The 25,134-nt window shown below is 33.0% G+C and overlaps 2 protein-coding genes across 2 annotated transcripts in view; one reads left to right on the forward strand and one right to left on the reverse strand.

Annotated features, from left to right (window-relative positions):
• The window catches only part of LOC137933179 (facilitated trehalose transporter Tret1-1-like), a 61,893-nt gene that overhangs the window by 20,822 nt on the left and 15,937 nt on the right, over positions 1–25,134 (reverse strand). The window lies entirely within an intron of this gene.
• LOC137933178 (kinesin-like protein KIF12) overlaps positions 2,694–25,134 on the forward strand; it is a 53,946-nt gene continuing 31,505 nt past the window's right edge. The window contains exons 1-5 of the mRNA XM_068777004.1: positions 2,694–2,841; positions 9,218–9,359; positions 18,933–19,025; positions 22,179–22,332; positions 23,487–23,618. Coding sequence (XP_068633105.1) covers positions 2,694–2,841; positions 9,218–9,359; positions 18,933–19,025; positions 22,179–22,332; positions 23,487–23,618 — 669 coding nt within the window. The remainder of the gene's footprint in view (positions 2,842–9,217; positions 9,360–18,932; positions 19,026–22,178; positions 22,333–23,486; positions 23,619–25,134) is intronic.

Here is a 25,134-nt window from a genome sequence, read left to right on the forward strand (position 1 = left end):
CGTAAGACACGCTTATGAATATTTAAAAAGGTAGTATCGGTTTATTGATTTCAAGACAATTACATCGCGTGTGAAATATGGTTTTACATAATGACGTATTCAGTTTATTTTGTAAACGCCTGTGTTAGTTAAAGATAAAGTTGGTTTTATTACTTATTTGTAAACTTTATGTCAATGTACGTAATTTCAATATATTTGTAACAAATAGATAGACAAACAGGATGTATATAACCAAAGACAAGAATTAAATTCTACTATGATATGAAAGTAAAGCTAATATGATATTTTGGAAGAATAAAAGAAGTAAGAAAGGTGATGTATGGAAGAAGACTTAGAAGCCAGAGGAATGTGATATATTATCAGAGAAAAAAGGTGAGAGAAAAATAAAAATAGAAATGAAAAATTATTGAAATATTGGTGGTGAATAAAAGGTCCTAAATAACTGGAGACCATAAAAATATATATATTTACACCATAAACAATGTATTTATAGTAGTATTTTATTAACTATTGCCGATAATTTTATTTAATAATGAATTTTCCAGGAGGTTACGTAAAATAAAATACATTCTTCACACCATCACCAGGAATCGTGCAAATCACCTCGCAAAGAATTTGTTAAGGTAAAGAAAAGCGTTATACTGTAGATGTCTTGTCCAACGCTGGATTATAAGTAATAATGTAGTTTATCAATCATCAATACCATTTCAACCGATGTCCTATTTCAACACTAGGCCTCCTCCATAGATTTCCAATAAGGACTGTGGACTACCTACTCCAAAATCTTAAGACTGCACTTCTTATTCTATTCAACCGATGAATAGACATAGGCCTCCTCCATAGATTTACAATAAGGGCTGTTGACTACTAACTCTACAATCTTAAGACTGTACTTCTTATTCTATTCAACCGATGAATAGACATAAGCCTCACCGAAAGATCGCCACGATGACCGGTCTTTTGCTGCCCACGTACAGCGACTTCACGTGATCTTAACTATGTCGTCTGTCCACCTAGTGGGCGCCCTGCCCACACTACGTCAAATGCCTCGTAGTCGCCACTCGAGAACCTTTCGGCCAAAGGCTATTTGTTACACGAGCTATGCGCCTGCTCCCTATCACTTCAGATGAGCAATTCTTCAAGCCATGTCGATGATCTTGGTCACAGCGAAACTGTGAACATAGCCCTCTCCATTGCCCTCTGGGTGACCAAGAGCCTTCTGAGAATGAAGCCTGTCAAAAGTAACCACGTCTCAGATTTGTGTATCATCACCTGCAACACATATTGGTCAAAGACCTCAGTCTACAAACATTGCAGTTTTTTGGACAAGAAGAGGTTTCGCTTCCTGAACTCTGCCCATCATCTGCCAAGCGTGGCGATTATAGTATGCCATTCCCCCATAGATATCTTTGAAGGAGGCCTATTCCTTCCAGTGGGCGCCTATATGCTCAAACAACGAGTAAAAAGGCTGTAAAGAAAGTAAATAATGATTAATTTTACTGTTATCATTGAGTTGATTAATATTTCTGAAATCATCGATTTTTATTTAGATTGTACTATGGATTAATTGAGTATTTTAAAGCTTTTATTTCTATAATTAATCAGCTTGTATAAGGCACAAGGGTAATACCTCTGCCAAGCGTTGGCAATTATGGTACACGCCCATGGATATCTTTGGAATAGGCCTGTGCCTTCCAGTAGGCATATGAAGCCTTAACGACATCGTTCAAAGAAAGCATTAACAATATAATCTTTTACAGTGGAACATATAAATAAATGTCAGGTCATTCCCTAACACCTACCTTTATTTTTCACTTCCTACTTAATACAATAATATAAGTTACTTGTAACTAACATTTTTCTGTGTTATATATAAGTGTGAGTAAGATAGGCCCGGTTGGACACGGCGTCAATCTAACACAACGCGCGTCTGTGTGGCGTAGTGCAGTAAGTTAGGTCGAGTTAGAGATACTGATAGCAGAGAGAGTCAATAGCATTCAAAAAGTTTTAAATAAAATTCGGCAGTAGATTTAGTGCTAATATAAGCAGCCTAAAAATTCTCTTGTAAAAATAGATCTGTGTCTACGTAAATAAATTTAAAAAAGGAATCAAAGGAAGCATAAACGGTAATCGTATTCTGGGATATTATTACGCAAGCAGTGTTGAAAAACGAAGTTGTATAAATTCCGAAAAGTGCAATTTCCAATACAATAGATAAATAATTAATCAGTACGTCAACAGTTAACGTGAAAAGCTCCCCATCACTTTCACAAGCGCGGCGTCAAAAGCAATTCAGTTCGCCTACCGCGCGCGTAATTGGCAGTCGCACCGCCATTACGCGATTGATTTCCCGCGCTTTTATGATAAATAAAAGAAATTATGTCATTTATTTTACATGAGACATATCTAAATGTAATTAAATTAAACTGATTACTAATTAAATTATCCGCTTTATTAATGAACATTTTAATAATGCAGAACTTTAAGTTTGGATGTTAAAATTAATTAATAATTTATAGTATTGCCATAGATAAAAAAAATGATCTATTTTATCGCTGAACTCTTTATATTCTGTAAACAATAAAATTAATCATTTAAAGAGCCCGCATTTTAAAAAGGAGGTCTTTATCGACAGCAACCGTTGTAACGAGCCAAATATATGTACAGATAAAAAATGTTACATGTAATAAATAATGGCGTTGAAAAATCTGCAAATGTTCCAACCGTACCGTGATATGTTGTACCGCCACAGGCCAGCAACTCCTCTGAGAGCACCACCATCAGCTCTTTCAAGGAACTTGTCCAAATCGGCTGAAACCCTGGTGGCTACGACCAGATGCGGTAAGGCTTTCGTAGTTACTTGACTTAGTTTTTTATTTCTTTATATTTCTTACAATAATTTAGAAACCTTTTAATTTTAATATATTCACACGGTGGTACCTAATTCGAGGACCTAAAAGAACCTTTGGTCTTTAGTTACTTAAAAAGTTATTAAGAAAATATATCAAATATTAAAAAAGATATTCTTGTTTCTCCCTCACTCTTTCTCTACCTTTATATAGGCTTCATAAAATTAGTTACTCTTTTATAGGCGTACATAAGGTTTTTTATACAGTTGTAAGGAATAGGCGTTTGTCTTCCATCTCACCTGATGGAAAGTGTAGATGAAGATGAAGGTGGTACACGCCCATCCAAAAGAAACCTGTTCACTCTACTCGTAAAGGCTCCAGAGTTGAACCCATTAGGAAAAATAGACCCAGGCAGTTCGTTCCAATTCCTAGCGACTCTCATCAAAAACGAGCTGTGAGCTTGTTTTATAATACACACCGATGTAGTGTCTCTGAATTATGAAGAAATTAAAAAGTTTATTACTTAAAAACTTGTAAAAAGGCTCTAATACATTATTGAGGATTTTAAACAATAACAAAACAAGGGAATGAATTGATTTTATAATGTTTAGAAATATAGTGAAAATAATCTAAAAGAATCCTTTATGTTCTTCTTTCAGATCTGAGCGCGTTAGGTATCCTCTTCGGTTTATTTTTATTTAATTTGGCCCTCCTAGCATTCTTCTCAAAAACAAAACTTTTTTTGAGATATTAATGACATATGACTCTGAATTTTCTTTTACGACGTGTTTACGGCTGTGATGTATAGGTGCGAGGTCTTGAAAGAGCTCACAAAAGGATTCTTTAAACTTTTGAGAAGATAATTAATGATGTATTGATATTGCATGATATACATTATTCAGATAAACAAAGCCAAGAACGAAACTTTAATCAGTAAGTCTTTAGTCAGTAAAAATAGAAAACTAATGCACCATGAAAAAGCGTTACACAGAAGATGATCACTTAGTAATGCATGTTATCATCATTATAATTCCAGTCCTAAGATATTTACAGCTGGATAAAGGCTTTACCCATTGATTTCCAATAAGATCAGTTTCAAGTGACTTACATCAAGCATCTTCCGACAACCTAAACATGGTCGTCTGTCCACTTTGAAGGAGGACGTTTTACACTGTGCTTGCCAAATCGTGGTCTCCATTTTTCTCATCATCATCATGATAGCCGACATCCACTGCAGGGCATAAGCTTCTAAACTTCACCACAATGATCAGTATGGCGCTGCCTATATCCAGGAGTAACCATGTGGTGCCCCTGTCACACTTGGCGCATTTATAAGCGGAGGTACAGCGGTTTCGGTAGCAAAATACTTAGATTTTGTAGAAAATTTAGTATAGTATTATCTTATGTACAAATGATTCACGCTTCGATTTTCTCGTTAAAAGGTTTTTAAATCGAATATCAGAGAAATACTGTGCAAATGCATACAAATTATAGTAAATCACACAGTGCAGAAATATCACTCGGTTTTTACGTTAATAGGAAGGAAAACCGTCCCCATACTTGTATAGAAGATGAAATCGCGTTATAGGAAAACGTTTTATAAAATTACAGTGTTAAATATTAAATGGAATAAGGCGTTACCTTGCGGAAGTCCATCCTAAGTAAGAAAAAGACCAATATTTAGCCACTTCCGCACATGCATTTTGAGCTGCCACCCGATGTAATTTGGTTAATTTGATGTATAAACGTGCCTGTTCAGCTTGGCATGCTGATCTTAAATATTTAATGGAATCAGGCGTTACCTTGCAGAAGTCCATCCTAATAAAAAACTGGACCAATATTTAGGTCCTTTTCTTACTTACAGTGTTAAAGTTAAGATTACTATAATCAGAAAAAGAAAGGATCAATTTTTTTTCATTTATTGAGATTTCGCATCCGCGGACCTTGAGTTCAAAGAGGCTGTAAAAGTCAGAATGGCTAACAGGGTCCAGCACCAATCGAATATAACTAGCGACCACCGGTTTTAATCGACACACTCGAAATTCTTTCGACCCCAACGGTCGTTGGCGGGACGAACGATGTGCTCCGCCTACTGTCATTTCCTGCGAGCATTTCATCGAACTACGTCGATATCCTTGGTTGTTCTGCGGATCGACTCATGATTCTATATATGATTATTAAAATGTAATATTCTTTATAATCCAACGCAAACCTTGTCTCAGTCAAAACAGCAGAACAAATAAGTTTTTTTTTATTAATAAAGATGACGAAATAAATATATCATTTCTGTGATGATAAATCGAACGATCTGAAATAACAATAAAAACGCCCTTAACTAAAAACATCGGCTCTTATAGATAACCGCTTAGCGGCTATTATAGAAGAAAAATGTTTATGGAATAACAAAAAAACATGTAAGGTTTTTTAAAGGGCAGTATTTCTACGATCGATGATTTTTTCTATCGTATGTTAACAGGAAACAAAAGGATCAACAGAAGCATCAAAGTAAAAGTAAAACGTCATCTTCTACATATTTCTGTATGCCTGCGACATCTGGATGATTAAGTCTCGTATTTATTTAATTATTTATTCAATTTATTTACTTTATTGGAGCTAAACTGTAACAAAAGGCAGTAAGAAAGTGCAAACTTAGAAACTAAGAAATATAAAATTGGTTACAATTGTTACCTTACAACTATCTCACTAAGAACATTTAATGATTTAAAGTCAAATAATGACAAAACAAAGAAAGTAACTAGAAAGTAAAGAAAGAAACTAAACAGGGATCAAAGATCCAGCGCATTCTGCAGATCACACCGCAATAATTACGAGTCACAGCAAGCCGTCACGTTCCAATGTGGTTTGAATTGTATTCAATAATTTCGAACAAAGTATAAGGCAAAGGATAGACGTATTCTAGATGTGGTGTTGGATGAACCCCGTAGACAGCGCGAACTAATTTATATTGCTTTACTATGTCAATTTGAAGTTACTATTTGTCGGAAACGTACTGTCGGAAGGTATTGTAAATGAAATAAGAATTAAATATATAAAAAGTCATCATTAAGTTATAACATTACAACTATAAATTAAGTCCAGTGATTATATATGGTTATAATAAAATAATTAATAAAATGTGATACTTTAGGAATGAAGATGAGGAATGAAAAGCGATGTAAGATAGGAATACTAAGAATATTAGGAATGAAAGATATTCCGCTTAAAGGCAGAAGAATAAAGAAGTAGCTTAAGAAGTAGAAGAAAACACGTGTTCTTTCTCTTCTCTATAGTATTCTGTTTAACTCGCTTACTCCCTCTTGCATTAAATCTAGATTTCGTTTCTTACGTGACTCGCATAAGTTATGTAGATCATCGAAGAACTTGAAATAAACTGTACCTGCTCATTGCTCATTTTTATGTAGAAATCTTTTACTGTTGTCGCTGTCGGGTTATGGAATGAGCTACCAAAACCAGTAAGATACGCTAAATCGCTTTTAGCATTTAAAAAAAGGTAAAAAAGCACTTCCTTGGCCTCTGAAATAGGATATTACGTAGCATTTCTTATTTATTCGTATTTATGTTATACCCTTTTCATACACACATATATATATATATATATATATATTTATATGTGTGTGTGTGTTTGTATATACAAGTATTTTTGTGCATATATGTATGTGTGTATCGTAATGTATTTATTTGTATGGATGTACACTTAAATACTGCCCTCTCCTTCATGTTTCCGATCTCCATCCAAAGGTTGTCTGGTAAAGACCGCCTCTTGTACCTTCCTATGAATTGTTTCTTTTTATATTTAGTTATTATTAATGCTGTACAAAAAGTATAATTAAATATTTAAAATAAGTATGAAAGATGAAAGTAGAATAAGAAATAAAATGAAAATAATAATATTTAAGCAAATAAAGTCTCCATTCCACAAATAGGGAGAACAACAGGTCCTTAAAAGGGTCAAAGAGCCAGAGGACGGTTATTTCAAATTTGAAAAGATCGCAACACCGTCATACACGGATTTTTAAAACTTTTACAGTGTAGAACGTTCTGTAAAAGCAGAGACTGATGTATTTGACCACGACCCTTATTCATGAGGCAACAACAAAGGAGACGTGAATAGAAAAGATGATAATTAAATCTTTTTACTTACAACTTTAAAAATATTTTGAATTCGACAACACAAATAGACCATACAGCGGTATATATAAATCAATGTTAACATGTGTGTTTTTCTGTTTGCTTACAGAAACATACGGTAGATAATTATAGTCCAAAGCAATATTACACCTTATGTTGGAACAGAACAAATAAGTCGTGTGGACGTCAATATTAATCATAAAAAAACCTATAATTATTTTTGAATGACCTTCAGCTATTGTCATCAAAATTAAAAGTTCAACGTTTGTATGAAATCTAAATCTATCGTATTATATGCTAATACAGTATTTAAATTATTTGACAAAGAAATATCTCCATAATCAGCTGATTTAAGCCTGTCAAGGATGAAAACCAGCTTATTTTTACAACTAACTTCCAAAGCGGCATTGGTAGGATCATAAAATTTGTTTAGATAGGGAGAGGAATTTGGTCGGTGAAGATGAATGATAATACATTGCAAGAAGGTCTCCTTACACCTGGGTCGTCAGGCCCAAGCAACGAACTCGGCTCCTGGCACCTGGCACCATCCATAAAATGTTGTAGAAAAGTGATATCTCTATAACTTATCATAAACGTTCAATATATGTATAATATGAATAAAAACATCTACTGTGATAAAAAAGTAAAGTGAAATTGTCATTTAAAAATCTCGGGTATTAGAAGGCAGGTAATTTTTTTTCTAGTTTGGTAAAACTGTCTATAACATGGTTGCACAGGCTTATTAAGACTAGGGGCCACTCGGATAAATCATGAACTGATGGCGGGCCGGCCGCCAGAAGTATAGGTAATTAAATTAAGTTTTACTATGGAATAGAATTCAATATTTTTCGAATATACGAGAGTATTATTTTTGCTGTCGGCGGGCCACCAGTATTCGACCGGCGGGCCGCATGCGCCCGCGGGCCGCGGTTTGTGCATCCATGGTCTATAACATTTGTCAAGCGTCTGTTTGTTAAGGGGTTTAATTATCTCAGAGCTATAAGTGCTTTGCTTAAACATTTCAATTTTGTCAAATGCATTAAGTCGCGATTGGTGCCAAAATCACTAAATTTTTAGGAAAAAAAGCCTTAAAAAACTCGACTGCTATCGTTCTGCAATCACTGTATTCGCCTGATTTGTACTTCTAACTATAAAGTAGACTTAAAACGCCAATGCGGATACCATTTTGACACGATTGCGAAGAAAAAAACCGTTTCGAAGACTGAAAAAATGTTGGAAAAAGTGTATTTTATCGGGCGTTGATCACTAGGAAATTGATTTGAAAGAAAAATTAAAAAGCCGAAATTACCCGATTGTCTCTTTCTAAAGGTCGATGTGCAATATTTATTGCCGGGTACTGTAGCTAGTTTGTTATCTAAAAGTCTTAAAAATACATATAATTCCAACCACCCCTTATGATGCAATCATCCTATTGGAATGCGAGAGGCAAATGACTTCTCGTAGTACAAAGTACACAGAGAATAATTAGTTTTAATTCGTTATAATTAGATTTTTGAATACGTTCTTTTTTAGTATTATATATAATCATAAAATTATTTATTATTTTTGAAATCATATATTTTTGTAAAAGCAATACCGTACTTTAGTTGACAACAAATTAGCTATATATATATATAGCTAATTTATATATATATATATATATATATATATATATATATATATATATATATATATATATATATATATATATATATATATATCACTAATGTGGAGCTCTTGTAACAGAATATTTGAACAGTTGTTTGACGTCCATATCTTTTGCGGCTCTTACAGAGTCTTTAAAAATCATTTAAATAATTCACTGTATCAATAACAGATTATTTAATTTTAATTGAGTATATTTACGCACAGCCTTAAAGATGATTGCGCGGTATAGAAAAAAAAATTCAAATTTAAAGATCTTTTTGTGTCTAAAGTCGTAAGAAAGATATTTCATCTTACGTGCTATCAATTTTCTTTTATTTATTTTAAATGATTTAATTTTTCTTTCTACAATTTTGTAAATATTAGTAAACTTTTAATGTTGTGTCACATATAAAACAATTTATAATAGAACCATTATTTATGTGGCAATTTTTAATGTACTTTTAACTTATATGTACTGCTGGTGTACCTAAATAAATAAGTACATTCACAAATTTAAAGATTTGACACGTATAACAAAAAGCACAGATATATATGCATATTTTTTGCAACAGGGAAGGAGTTAAAGAGTCGCAAAGCAAGGAGCACGGAACAGCCAGGAGTTGGGTACAAAGCTAGCAGTCCTAACCTACCAGCTCTGGTGAAAACATGGCCCGGTGATGACATCAGTCTGAAGAGTAGATCAAGAAACGGAAGGTATTTATGCATTTTATTTCTTATACATTTAATATATATATTTAATATATATATATATATATATATATATATATATATATATATGTATATATAATATATATGTATATATAATATATATATATATATATATTTGTCGCCCATCATTCTTAGAATTCGACATAAAGTGTTGCAAGCTGCAGAAGGAAACCAAGCTCAGAAATAGAAAAGGATAGATACTTGTAAAAGTTAAGAAAATAAATTAAAACGAGATATACAAGGCATAGGGAAAAGTATTAAGAGTTTTTGTGTAAAAGGAGTGACATGATGCGAAATAGTAAATTTACAAAATAAATGTACATAAATAAAATAATATATATATTCGGTGTTAAAAAATAATCTGTGATAAATTACATAAAAAACAGGGATCTATAAATGTAGTTGAAGGAAGAAGACGCATGAGAGGAGATCTGCAAGCGAAGAACAACAATCTATGTGAAGCATAAAGGACTAAAATATAAATTATATAAATTAAATATAAATTATATACAAGATAATGTGAAGTATGAAAGAGAATGTAGAATAAAAATAACTCATTTTATCCGAATTTGTAACGTCTCTGCCCCACACAAGGCAGGTGGAAGGAGAAGCCCCCATTATCATTATATCATTAATATAATATGAGAGTAAGATTACAGACAGATAAAGAAAATTTTCGTACAGAAAATTTTATGACTGTACATGGTAAACATATACAGAATGATTAATATGAAAGCTTTACAGGAGTGATTATTTACCTCATTTTTCAATAAATAGATTTAAGTAAGAAAAGGACCATTATTTAGCCACTTCCGCATATGTTCTTGTTCATGTGCGGAAGTGGCTAAATATTGGTCCTTTTCTTACTTAGGATGGACTTTCGTAAGGTAACGCCTGATTCCATTAAATAAAAAAAATAGATTTGAATCAAAACCTTTACGTAATGTTTTATCTCTAAATATGTATAATGTACAGGATAGTTGAAAATATAATAAATTGGGACTTTGAATTGGTTCTTTGGGGCCGAAAGATTATCGATTGGCGACCACGTGGTAGTATAGACACGGTAGATGAATCGACTACATAGTTCGCAGGAGCTCTGAACGGCCAGCACAATACTGGGTCATCTGTGAAGGAGTCCTAATCCTTGCAGGGAGCATCTTTCGGCTGAAAACAAGATATAGAAGAACTAACAGAAGGAGCTAAAATTAGCTATTCTATTAAATAAATAAATACATTTAAAAACTTTTAAGTTAAACGGTTTTTTGATACCCATATTGTGGTGGTTGTGGAAAAATATGTACCTAGTCCGCCATATTGGAACGGCCTCCATCTTGAATTTTAAATTTTGACATAATCATCGTGTTTTACTAGTGTAGCCCTTTCATTTGATACCCATATTGAGGGGGTTTCAAATGAAAGGCAGCCATCTTAGATTTATAATGTTATTATATTGTCATCTAAATTAAATGTGTGTACCAAATTTCAAATCAATCTGGCAACGGGAAGATGCTTAAATTTCAATTTCTAAATTTGATCCAAATTCCGTACGGGTCGAACTAAATAAAACCGTTTAAAAACAATCGCTATTTAATCTGTAGCAATAGTGTCGTGAGGTTGTTCTTAATATTTAATTTGAAAGTCAGCCAGTTCAACAAGGGGTTCTTAACAGCGTATTAACATTAACACGCGATACTGACACATTACAATATCAGACTTAAGTTTGGTTTACGTAACCAACTTTGGTTTACTGAATTTCATGTAAAAATATATTTCTATTGAAAAAAATCTCGTGATTATGTCACATAGACCATAATTTACGAGAATCGTGTAATATATATGATTAATTATTAATCGAAGGAAGTCGTTTGATCCGAGGAGAGGGAGACTGATTACTGTAGTAATTTTTGCAGTGGACGTCTATTTATATTCATCTGAAAGTTTTTTTTTTTAACTTTAAAAAACTTCACGGTTTATCTATACCACGTCAAACTTAACAAACGAACAGTTTTTTTTTATATAAAGTATTCCATAACAATATTTTATATGTTCAGAAAAATAGCCTCGCTCAAGAGAAACAACTATATCTTGTGCCGTCGGTACATCGTTGTTATCTTATATAAGAAGGCGAGACCTTTAAACAAAATTCTTAAAATTATTTCTTCATCCCAAATAAATTTCAATAATTATAGAAAACAGAACTCAGTATCTTTTCTGGTTACATATGTACTTTTATTGATTCTATTATTAGGATCACTGCAAGGCTAAAATCATCCAAATAATACCTTCAAATGAAATTACTAGAATCGATTCAGTTTAACACAGTTTCTTTTTACAATCAACACGTTCGAGGTCAAAAGAAAGGTCAAATCCAAGTGAAGCTTTCGCGCCATAATAATATGTTTGGCACGCTGTAATTGAATTTTCGGAAGAATTTCGTTGTGATTCACTTAGAACGTATGAGTAATATACATTTTTTTACATTCGGTGTCAAATAATATAACCTATTAGTAACATTTTCATCAAATAGATATACGCCCACTGTAAGGCATATTGATTGCTCTCTGAAAGTACTCCGCGATGACCGATCCTGCATGGAGGCCTACTCACGCCCTCGAATTAAGTTTTTAGTTGTACATGCAATATATAAGAAGTATTTAAACAAATAAATAATGATAGAAGAATCCAAGAAGGAAATTATTTTAAAAAATTTAAATTCGGAAGCATAAATATGAATATATATATGTGTTCATATATATTTTATACGAAGCCGAACCTTAGTTTAATGCATAACTAAATAAATAGGTCATGTAAAATGATTTAACAATATCGCTTATATTATAATTTTTAAAAAAGCAATTGTATTTTGTTGTAATTATGGCAACACATACATATATACATATATAAACTACTCAAAACAAAATAGGGCCCACCGCAACTTTGTCTCTAATCGTGTTTATAAATAACTCGTATACTAATCATTGACAAAATGAAGCACTACCACTTCTAGCACACATGTTTATTAGTTCATAATGATGTTTTAAAAGTTAACTTTTTTGTTGATTTCAAGTGGGTAGACAAAAAAGTAAAGTGCTTAAATTTATCAATTTCTTAAATTTTCAATCGTTTGTGTTCTCAGTCTTGCTTTAAGCGCAATACTTTGATCACACTTTGTTTAGCTGTGTTTTTTTCGTTTCGGCATTATTCCCGATTACAATGCCAGGTTCTCGTCGTCATATGGATGTGGAAACTTCGACAAGGGCAGTTCTTTTGCTTCAAGAGGGAGAATCGCAAAGATCGGTTGCATCTCGCCTTGGTGTGTCACGGCGAGCTATTCGAAACGTATGGGAGCGGTTCCAGGAGACAGGTAGTGTGGCTAGAAGACCTAGATCAGGAAGGATTCGAGCGACAACTGCTCAAGAAGACCGGTATATTCGATTGACTGCGCGCCGGGACCGCACGACAACCGCCCGGACCTTGCAATCCCGGCTAAGGCAATCTACTGGCACACGCGTTAGTGGTCAAACCATTCGGAATCGACTCGACGAGGACGGGCAACATTCTAGGATGCGTGTTATTCGTTTAAAATTAACAAGGGCTCACCGGGCAACACGTTTGAAATTTGCGCGTGAGCATTTGGACTGGACCATGGACAATTGGAGGACAGTACTCTTTTCAGACGAGTATAAAGTTAAGTTTTTTAGCGATGACAGACGTGTAGGTGTGTGGAGAAGAGAAGGAGAACGTTTTACTGAACCATGCATGCACGGTACTGATCGTTTTGGGGGCCCTAGTGTAATGATATGGGGCGGTATAAGCTTGTTAGGCAAAACAGAGCTGGTGATCTTGAACGAAGGGACAGTCACTGCAGCCAGTTACGTCGAGCAAGTAATCCGACCTTATGTCATCCCATATTCACAAAGAGTAGGTGATAATTTTGTGTTTATGCAAGACAACGCTCGTGCGCATACAGCTAGGATCACTCAGAGGGCACTTTCTGATGCCAATATCTCGGTTTTACCATGGCCAGCAATGAGTCCCGATCTCAACCCGATTGAGCATTTATGGGATTAATTGAAAAGAAGTCTTAGAGACCCGTAGCCACGTTAACAGGCAACAGGACCTCATAAACGCGCTGAAACTCTGTTGGGAACGAATACCCGACCAAAACATCACTCATCTGATTGAGAGTGTTCCAGATAGACTCAGAGAGTGCATACGGAGCAAAAGAGGTCCTACTCGATACTAAAGAAAAGCTCCCGGCAAGTTTATTAAAAACAAACAGTGACTATAAAAGTTTTTATTGACAGTCTACTTAGTGCTCATTTTCTCTAAAAATGTGTATTTGAGTGTATTGCGATAAAATTAAACAATTCAAACATTATTTTTTGGTTACTTAATGTGTAAAACCCTAATTCAACATCGACTAATTGTAAAAATTTAATAATCATGTATGCACATAAATTAAGAGGCAAAATGATGTGGGCCCTATTTTGTTTTGAGTAGTATATATATACATACACACACATATGTATTTATATATATATATATATATATATGTATATATATATATATATATATATATATGTATATATATTAAACTAAGGGTCGGCTTTCTGTAAAATATTCTAGTTTTTTCTTTTTAAAATTATGACGTCATCACGAAGCCAATGATTGTCTACCGAATTCCACGTCTCAGTGACAGGGAGGGCATGAATCACGTGTATGAAAATCGCGGGAAATGTCAGAACATATTTCCTAAAACTGATGGTTTTCTATTAAGTTTTACATTACCCCTGTCACTGTAAATAGATTTTCAGGAACAATTTTATAAAATGAAATTCAGCAAATCACAATGTCTGATTTTGAACCTGAAATATAAGGATACTGGAATCTATATTATTTTTTTACATATTATAAAAAGATCTTTTAAACCCAACAAGTACTTTGTATAATTTAGTCAATTTTATTACGTTGGTACTTATTTACTTCAGAAGAAATTCGAAGTGAATAAAATAAAATTTCACTTAATTACGCAAAATTTTATGAAAACACGAAGCTATATAAATGTTTCATTTATGTCAGCCGTCTATTAGAAGTGAATAATGAAATTATCGAATTCGCCCATCACGTCTTAAGAAAAAAAAAATCCTTTGATCACAAAAGTCTCGTAAATATCAGAAATAAACTATAATGTAATTAAATTATCTGCGATGTATTAAAACTGTGATAAATATACCTATAAGAGAATTCATAAACGAAAATATGTAATAAACTGTAATAAAAAGACCAAACTGCAGTGATGAGGATGGATGAACGGAATAGAATAGAAGAGAATAGAATGATAGATAATATGATGTATGGAAGAAGAGTTAGATAATAAATAATGAAATGTGAAAAAATTAATAGAAGTAAAATAAAATTCCTGGTCCCACACAAATAGGGGTAAAAGCGGAGGTCCCCAATAGAGGGGGCCGCTGAAATAAAAGAAAAAATAATCCCTTAAGTCATGACTAATAAATAAACAAATAATATAAAATAAGCCTTTATTACTGTTTACAATTATACACTTTTTAAATAATTTACAGTTGAATTATTGTCCTCACATTTAGACGTTTTTAATTACTAGTTGTTTATACATACATATACATATATATTTTATGTACGACATAATTTATAAATACAAAAGCCTCCTATGAACTTTTCTACATTCTTCTTTATTTTCCTGTTATCATCCATTCTGAAGCATCCACTTTTTTAGGTCGTCCTTCTATCTTTTCAATGGTCTCCCTTTCTTTCTTTTTTCGTTCCTGGGATAACACTCTATGGGCGCGTCTATGGGCTGAAAGGTATGTCCCCTATATATATAGATATCTTTGGAAAAGGCTATACATATATGTTATGCTATGGTGGCTACGGGCTGAAACTACTGTTATATTCTACATTATGTAGAAATGTGGGACATTTTCCTTTTACAAATCTACAATTAGTTCGTGGATATATTACATCAAATTAATATATAAGTTAAATGGTTATAAGTGTATGGTTATGGTATATCCCCCATATATATCTTTGGGAAAGGCCTATGTTTTGCAATAGGCGTCTATATGCTGCAACGACGGAATAAGTAATATATTCGTAGTGGCGATATTTCATTAATTTTTTTCCTCTCGTCCACCTCTGCCATTTTTGGAACAAGGTATTATATCAATTATAATCTTAGACAGTCTTTACACTTGGCATTTTTTTTCTTTACTCTTCTTTCAGGCTTTTCAAGGTCATTCATTGAGTTCTTACATATTTAACATGATCTTACATTCTCATACATACTTAGTTTCCTTCTTGTATCACCTCTCATGCTTCATCTCACTTTTTAAATATCACAGGTATATAGATAATTCACCACAGTTTTATTTATTTAACTATTTCTTTTAAGATACTGTTTACACTTTTTATAACAGTTATTTTTTATATCACTATTTATCACTTTTGTTCACTCAAGGTACTCTCTTCTACATTGTTTTTTATTTAATCCTTTTTCTTTATCATCTAACACATCTATTTCTGTAAGCAGCGATCTTTGGAGAAGGCGCCTGTCAAGCAGTTTGTGTCTATACTTTGATATGATGATGATAAACATGGTGAACACAAAGGAAATTTATTAAAATAACATCACTGATGTGTGTGCCAACTAAACGTCTACAATGATCCAATCTAAATCGAAAATTCGTGAAAATATCTGTACATCGTTCCTAAAATTACTGAAATTTCTTCACGAACGTTGTTTTTGAAGTGAACAATCATCTTCGGTTTATTGGCTTAAACGCAGCTATTGCAGTACACCCAAAAAAATCCAGTGGTCTGCGATCTGGACTCCGGGGAAGCTATCAAAATCCTCTCAACGCGATGTCAAGTTTCCACTTGGAATTTCGTTTACAACTATCTATTTATTTATTTAAACACTTTTTATACATCCTGTGTATAACAGCCATCTTAATTTCGAAGCCACTTTCCACCAGTTAACTTTTTGGGGGATAAATTAATAAAGGTATATGAAACAAGTTATTATCATAAAATACGAAATATAAAAAAATGAAATTGAGAAGAAAAATAATCACATATATCAACTATTAAAAACTCATTGAATTTATTAGATATCGCGCCATTTTATACAGAGGAAAAGTTACGTAACATACCTATATAGCAAAACAATTTTGAAAATCGAACACTCTTTTTGTCCACCCTGTATAACGTTACACACACAACTCAATGTGTAATAGTATAGACAGACCGTAGTATAAAGGTGTGAAAAAAATTAAACATTTCCATTGGTTTGCTTTTGTGTTCATACGCGAAGGCGCTAGCAGGGAAATTTGGAACAAGGTCTCCCAAACAACATACAAGAACACAATTCATTAAATTTAATGAGAATTTAGCGAAACCTTTTCATGTACAGACGTACTAATGACTTCATTTATGTAACCTATATCATTTACCTTATAAGGTTATATATTACTAGCCTTACGACTATTCGTCACTTCTGCCCATAAAGGTCCACTGCAAGGAATAACATCCACCCTCCCCAAAATAAAAGATATGTATGGTGGAATATACCATAATCGCCTTTGCAGACGGTTTAGCTATCGTAACCTACCATTCTCATATCATTTACCTTATTAGGTTATATATTACTAGCTTTACTGTAGTCGTCGCTTCAGACCATATCTATGAGGGAATATATCATCGCCACGCTTGGCAGGTATGTTTAGCTATCGCATTGTTGTATTATTGTATCCATAAGACACTGGTGCCTATCTGGAAACTTGTTTGTGAACATCAATCATGTGTGATTGATGCACAAAGTGTGTGCACAAAATTATATAAGATTGTATTTAAGAAATCGAACCGAATGTTATAGAGAATCTGGATATGATTCTATCGTAATCTTTATTAAAATATAGTTTTCACTGCGATCGCTAACCTGCCAGCCAAGCATCACGAATATTGTATACCCTTTATAGATATATTTGAAGGAAGCCTATGCATGGACGTCTACAATAAAAAACGACGCATCTTCACTTACTATTAATCGAGAGTCTATCCTCTTCGGCTCAGGAAAAGAGAAGAAGTAAAGCCATTCCTTATGATTCTACACAGAAAAAAGAAAAACAAATTCTTGGGCAAGAACGCTTGCACTCAACAACTTTGGTCATGTAATACAATCTATTCTAATATTTACACGAGTTGGATTCGATTCGATCAACATATTTCAAAATATATTTGTTATCTTAAACGCTGATGATGTAGTATTGTGTTCTTCTTATATTATTCATTTACCATCATCTGAATAGTTCACCAGTTGAGCAGTGATAGTTAATAGGTAGGAATTAAAACTTAAATTCGTAGATCGCGGGTTCGATTTTCGAGATACAGGATATATAAGTCGCGCTTTGTGCTATAGTAAACGATTGTCACTGCCGAAAAAAGTTTTCAGATGGGCAGAAGCGTCCTAAGCGTACCATAAATACTACACTGAGATGACCAATCCAGACCACCAAACCACCAAAGTGTGGCGCTTATGGTACATAACTGTAGATATTTTTGGCGTAGGCATATGCTTTGAAGTAAGATGAAATGACCAACAGTTCACCCGTATATCGAAGTAGTTTCTTATAAAAGAAATGTTTCTAAGATGTTAACACACTATATCGATTGTAACTGAAAAGCCTTGTGAACTTGGACATCGGAGTTTCAATCGATAATGCATTTGGTTAACACAGACAAGTCGGACGTGTTTGGACGTTGTGAATGCCATCGTGGTGTTATCAGGCGGTTGATGCGACCCTCGCGTGTCTCACATAATCGATATCGTCCAAGTGTGTGTAAAACTATATGTACACTTGTTTACTTTATAGTAAGTCTATTATTTTTATAGCAATACTCAAAGTTAAGCTGCTAGAATTAACTGATAGGTTCGTTATGCAAGAAACCGTCTACGTGGTATTCACAAAGTTTTCTTTGTTAATATAAATAAATTCATAACTTTATGTTGACTATTGAAATGTCTGTGTTACGAAGGATTTACAGTATTTAAAAATCCAGGACATCACAATATTTTTATAGATATAATGTCACCAGTCATGTAATAATAAAAAAGTTGTAATTACTGCCTATTTATTAAAAGCAAAAAACAATAACAAATGTTGTATCTCGACAAGGTAATTTTTAATAATAACAAGGCTTTATTCGAGACCTAAGACATATATTACAAATCTCTATGACCTGAAGGGTTTAGGTCTTTCAAGAGTGAACATCAACTCTGATCTAAAATGAGCCTTCATAGAAGCATTGAAAGGATCTTTAAAAATTTAGTTACGTACGGAGAGAAGACTGGTTGGTAAGAGTACATTTTACGATGGCCTCCTGAACGTTGAGTAAAATTGTGATTAAATAGGTGATTCTTGGTAGTCACACGAAGGAGTAATATGTCACGACGAGGAAACCTTTGAAATTACAACCAATAATACATAACTGATCCAAAAATCATTTTTCCATCAGTGGCAGTAGCAGGGCAGCTAGTTTGGACCGAAGCACCCGAGCATCCTCCACTACTCTGAACTCAGATGAAGACAACATCAATGTAGTCATTAGGTAATGTATAATTATGATAATGACGATAATGATATAAATATTAAAATGATAAAAATGATAAAGATAATGAAAATCGCAACTATGACTATGGCATCGGTCATTGATCACTCTGTACATGTGTATATATTAATATAAATAAAATATATGTAGCAATAAATACACGGTTGATAAATATCGATGGTAAAAATGTCGTTACGAACAAATAAACTATAATAAATGCTATTTTTAAAATAAAGTTATTTTTAATGATATGTTTTTTTAATAAAATGCTATTTTTATTAAAATGTTATTTTAATAAAAATGCTATTTTTCATAAAATGTTATTTTTAATAAAATGCTGCTTTTAATAAAATGCTATTTATAATAAATTACTTTTTTTTTCAAAAACTATATTTACTAAAATAATCTTATATCATCGATATCTTATACATATGTATTTTAATTAATAATTAACATTTTTAAATGGTGTAAACAAACCGCTGTGAATTTTATGTGTTCCAATTTTAATTGAAGTTTAACACGTTCATTATTTAAAAAAAATTGCGATAATACATTTAAATAATAAAATTAATCAGTTTACTTAATCCAGAGCGTTCGAAACGTCAAATTATTTAACTAAATGAGGTATCTGGTTGTTAAATTGAGAATTTGTTTATGTGCGCTTATTTGTTGCTTATCTAATTATTCATTGCTATTGACATACAAAAAGCTCTTATTTACGTAAACCATTTATCTTTGTTAAGATACGTCACACAAGGAGACACTGACACAATTAGGTAATCGATTCGTACTAATCTTTCGCAATATTTTGTGCAGTCATTATCTATGTTCAAATGACAAAACGCCATTTAACTCACAAAATATAATTGCATACCTAATAGTAATGCAAGGACATAGAAAGACGACCCTCCAAATGCACATACGTTATATTTATTTGAAATTTAAAACGCAAATATTAATTTGTTGTTTAAACATAAAATCCTCTCAATCTCATTACCAAAAAATTAAATTCGCAGCTTTTATAGCCATTTCCAATCAACATCATTATACATGTTGTGTGATTAGTGATTAAAATGAAACTATTAATCTCTAACAGTATAAAGTTCACAAGTACAGATGGTAAAAAATAATCAATTTTAATACATTGTTATCCGTATTAAAAAAAACGCTTTTCCACCATATTATCATTACATTGTTTTTGACCATTGATTTTTAGATTGTGGATACTATAAACTAATTGACAACAAACGAGTTAAACATTCACCCCTTTATTGCTTTTAGATCTAAAACCGTGATTGGTCAATCGTTGTTTAAACATGTTGAACTTAAATTCGAAAATTCGCTAGAAACACATCATTTAATAACATCAAAAGTTTATATAACATTAACAAATACATTTAAAAAACTTTTAAGTTAAACGTTTTTTTGATACCCATATTGTGGTGGTTGTGAAAAAATATGTACCTAGTCCGCCATATTGAAACGGCGTCCATCTTGAATTTTAAATTTTGACATAATCATGGAGTTTTACTAGTGTAGCCCTTGATACCCATATTGAGGGGGTTAAGGAAAAATATGTAACCCGCCATTTTGTATCGGCGACCATCTTAGATTTATAGTGTTATTGATTTTATTATATTGTATTGTCATCTAAATTAAATGTGTGTACCAAATTTCAGATCAATCTGACAACGGGAAGGTGCTTCAATTTCAATTTTTAATTTTGACCCAAATAAATAAACAAATAAATTCCGTACGGGTCGAACTAAATAAAACCGTTTAAAAATTAAACTAATTATCAACTTTCAAATGATTAGTTTTACAAAATAATTTTCGGACCGAAGTCTATTTTACGAAACTCGTAATATAACGTATAGAAAGAGAAAACGTTAACACTAAAAATACAATAATTTACAAGTTACCGCCTATTTGTGAAAATAAGTGTCAGAATGACGTAAGAATATGTCAAAAGATTAGTTGTAATTTAATAATTGTTCATTTCTGAATTATATGTTTTGTAGTTTTATTTTTAAAATGGTCAGTTACATAAAATTTATAACTAACGGTATATATTTAAGCATTATACTGTGATCAGAAGTTGTTAAAATATATTTAATTAGAAACTTTTTAATGTGTCATTATTATAATTTTTGCAATTGATGACTTGCAGATCGTGAACACGTGCGACCTTGATTTCTAAATTCTAACCGAGTATTATCCCGAACTTACTAGAACCTTATCCGTGGTATAAATAAGTGTACTCCTCATGACGACGGAGCAGTATTATTTTTTGAGTTATAAGTTTAAGATCTACGATCAGTGACACAAAGTGACTATTTGGCAAATTATTTGGACAGTGACTTCTTGAGCGATTTGAAAGCGTAGTTTGGACTAAGCGAAAGTATACTTTATGTCAAAGTAGGGTGACCATCTGATTTGTGTGCTGTTTTTGCGGCTCACCTAAATTTGAGCATTGTTTATTTGATCAGTGGTAGCCTTTGTTTTTAAACCCTGGCTTAAATGTTATATTGAGACGTGACTCACCGTTGAGCCGCGTGGCAAATGTAAATACACCTATCCCCCGATTTACACGGTACTTGTTTTACACGTTTTCGCTTTTACACGGTTTTCCAAATACGTTTTTTTTGTTTTAATAACCGATTTAATTACCATTTCAAAATGTAAATATTAATGCTTCAAATATCGAATCGGCACAAATAACTTCGAGTGATGAAAGTGAATTAGAACCTTCGATTCCGAAAAAAAGAATGACAGTAATTTCTGACAGCGATAAACGATAATATAACACCTTCGGTTTTATTTTTTGTTCTTCTGTTTAATGTATTGTAATTAAATAAAAAAAAAAACAGAGTTTCCGTAATAAATTAAATATTTTAACTTGTCAATGCATTTTATTTTTATTTGTGTACCTCTAAAAATATTGAAAAAAATCACAACTGTTAAATAGCAAAATTGTTCATTTTCTGCAAGCTTTTCGATTTACACGGTTTATACTTAAAAAATTTTGATTTTCGATTTACACGTTTTTATCGGGAACGTATCTACCGTGTAAATCGGGGGATAGGTGTACTCGATTTTTCATATAGTGTTCAACGTATTAAGATTTGTTCTAAAATAATATTATTTATTTAGAGTGAGACCAGTAAGCGAACAAGAAAGGAGTCATGGCGAACGTGAAGTCCTGGAATTTCCTGGCAAAGGTCAGGTTATATGCCCAGGGACCGCTGCTGGGCAAAAGCATAAAGTCTTCTCCTATAACGTAGTCTTCGAGCCCGCTGCCTCCCAGGTATACATATTTATTTATTAAAGATAAAAAATAAACATACTATGTTTTAACATAACTCCTATTGGCATTACCTATTTTATTTTTGACTTTTATCTGCTTTGCAAGATGTAGTAGTTGTATAGAAGAAGCAGGAAGAAACTCCACAACAACACATATTTTAATAAAGTTTAACACAGATTTATACATATGCACTTTATCAGATATAGCCTAAATTAAATCAAAATAATATCACTGCTCAAGGATTCTATTGTTTATATATTCGTATATTGAATAATAAGCTTTGTTCATTAATTAATTTTTAATATATGTTTTGAATTTTGTTAATGACAGACCGATAATGTTTTGCGGCATTTTATTAACCCTATTCCTATACTTAAGAACCTATACTTAATAACTTTTTGAAGTGGACCTCCAAGACTTTATAATTTATATTATTTTATAAATGAACCATTACAGTGAAACTAGTCTCTAGAAATTAAAAAAAAACACGTATAGATTAAATAAGAAGTAACAGAAAGTATAAGACTACAATAATAGATGGCATTTACGTAAAAAGCTAAAGATTATTTCTAGTTAGTTGTTTCTATTTCTATTATCACGTTCTTAATTTAAACAACTAACACAGACATTTAACTTTAGCAATAAAATCGATGAAAATGATCGCGGGTATGATTCTCGGAATGCAATCATGTATAATTGACACAGTCCGGTAAATATATAGGATCGCCACTGATGATAAGTTTGCAAAGAACGCGCAGAAGCGTCACTTGCATGCTATAATATGCTTGGCGATTATGGCATATCGCCCACGGATATCTTTGAGGAAGGATTATACCTTGCAGTGGGCGTCTATCAGCTGAAAAGAGAGAATATCATAATCATATCAGCCAACAGACATACACTGCAAGGCATAGGCCTCCACAAAGATGGCCACGATGACGAGTTATGGTCTGCCCTGATCCAGTGACTTCTCGTCTTGACCATGCCATTAGTCCACTTAGTGGGCTACCCACGCTATGTCTACTGGTACATATCTTATTTATCCCTACATTTATATAAAACAATTTGTATTCTTATATGAAAAATTAAAGAAACAAACATCTATAGATCGGTGTTATATAAAATTTACTAATAAAATTTTACAATGATTATAGGAAGATGTTCTGGAATATTCCGGTGTGAAACGACTTCTCGAGATGGCGGTGGAAGGGTTCTCTTGCACGGTATTCTGTTACGGACAGACTGGAAGTGGAAAGACCCATACACTCACAGGACCTCCGGGGTTGGTAAGTCAATAATATAAAAAGAATAAATGAAGAAAGGTAACAAATAATTTCCTAGGTCACCGTAAAAATGTCCACTGACAAGGATGACAGACGACCTTATTATGGTCGTCGAAAGACTGAATACAGGTGTTTCCAACCCATCATCGTCGTTATGGACGTGAGGGGTGGTCATTAGTACGGTCCCCTCGTCCCGTAATAGATAATTCGATGTAAATAAAACCCCTTGCCGGATAGTTAAACTTATTTAATATCACAGAACAATAAATCTCAATCTGAGTTACAACTATTTCCTTTGTTGAACAGCGGTTGAAGCGACACGTCCGCTCGGTAGGGCGGCGCGTCAGAGAGAGAGCGAAATGTATGTAGTATAAGAAGGGGCTTGCCAAAAACAGATGCGTTCATAGATAATAAATTTGGGTGCGTTCTAATGAACGCCACAGACGATAAAGATATCAACGGGGGATACCATAATCCCCACGCTAGGCAGGCTGGTTGGTAATAGTATTGTGGTATTATGGTACGCAGAGGATGTAACCTATCCTCTGGAAACTAGCTCGTGAGCAGTGGCAATACCATACAATGAATGCACAAAGTGTGAATTTTAAAACATTGTATCTCTCGAATCGAACCCGCGATAGAAGGTATAGCAACTCAATCCTCTACCGCTTGGGCACCACTGCTCAACCGATCATATTGGAAATCTATGGAAAGGCATATTTATTATTTTTATTTTTTTATGAAGTGAACGACCTAGAGCTGAAATTATGACGATGACAAAAGATCCTAAAAGACAATTATTTTTAAAAGAGTATAGAAACGAGTTCAGGACTTTGTGAGGAAGTGTATATTCTTATTAATAAGTGTATCAAATTAAAAAGATTCCTAGACAGAAAATTGTCTACTAATGTATTTAAAATATCTCTCAAATCACTATCATCTTCACGTCAGTTGCCGGACACTCTCTGTAAAGCTACCTACTGAACCATATAACTCTCAAATACTACAGAAAAAGTTTGATTGTTATATCACTAGATTGTCACACATGAATAAAAACAAATAAATGATCACAACTCGAAAAGTTGTAAAAAATCTTTGTTATTTTAATATTGAATGTATATCAGAGAAATAGACACCCTATTGCTATTTTAAAAACGATGATTACACCTTTGGTAATCCCAACAAATTTCCAAAGAAACATTTTAGGATTTTTTTTTGACAAAACGCCCAAAAATGTTGTGAAAGATTTGAACATACCAGCTGTTTAAAACCATTACTTTTTCTTGCGCCAGCGGTGACTTGATTAACCACCAACTAGATCTATTAATACTCGTCTACATAAGCAAGTAAGCTAGCCTAGGTTCCACCGTCTATGCTAAGCAGGTGTTATCGAAGAGTGTAATGCCATACCGAGGTTCCCAAGTGGGGAGGGCCCATCAGATTAGTTACTCCTTGGAACGTTCACCGAAGTGATCTATAAATTCGACGGCCTTCCAACCCGGTAAAATAGTAACATGTG

This window comes from Battus philenor, unplaced genomic scaffold (assembly GCF_028537555.1).
Source record: "Battus philenor isolate CCGP_79_NKW_IND1 unplaced genomic scaffold, ilBatPhil1.0.hap1 SCAF_13, whole genome shotgun sequence".
In the NCBI taxonomy this organism is placed as follows: domain Eukaryota; kingdom Metazoa; phylum Arthropoda; class Insecta; order Lepidoptera; family Papilionidae; genus Battus; species Battus philenor.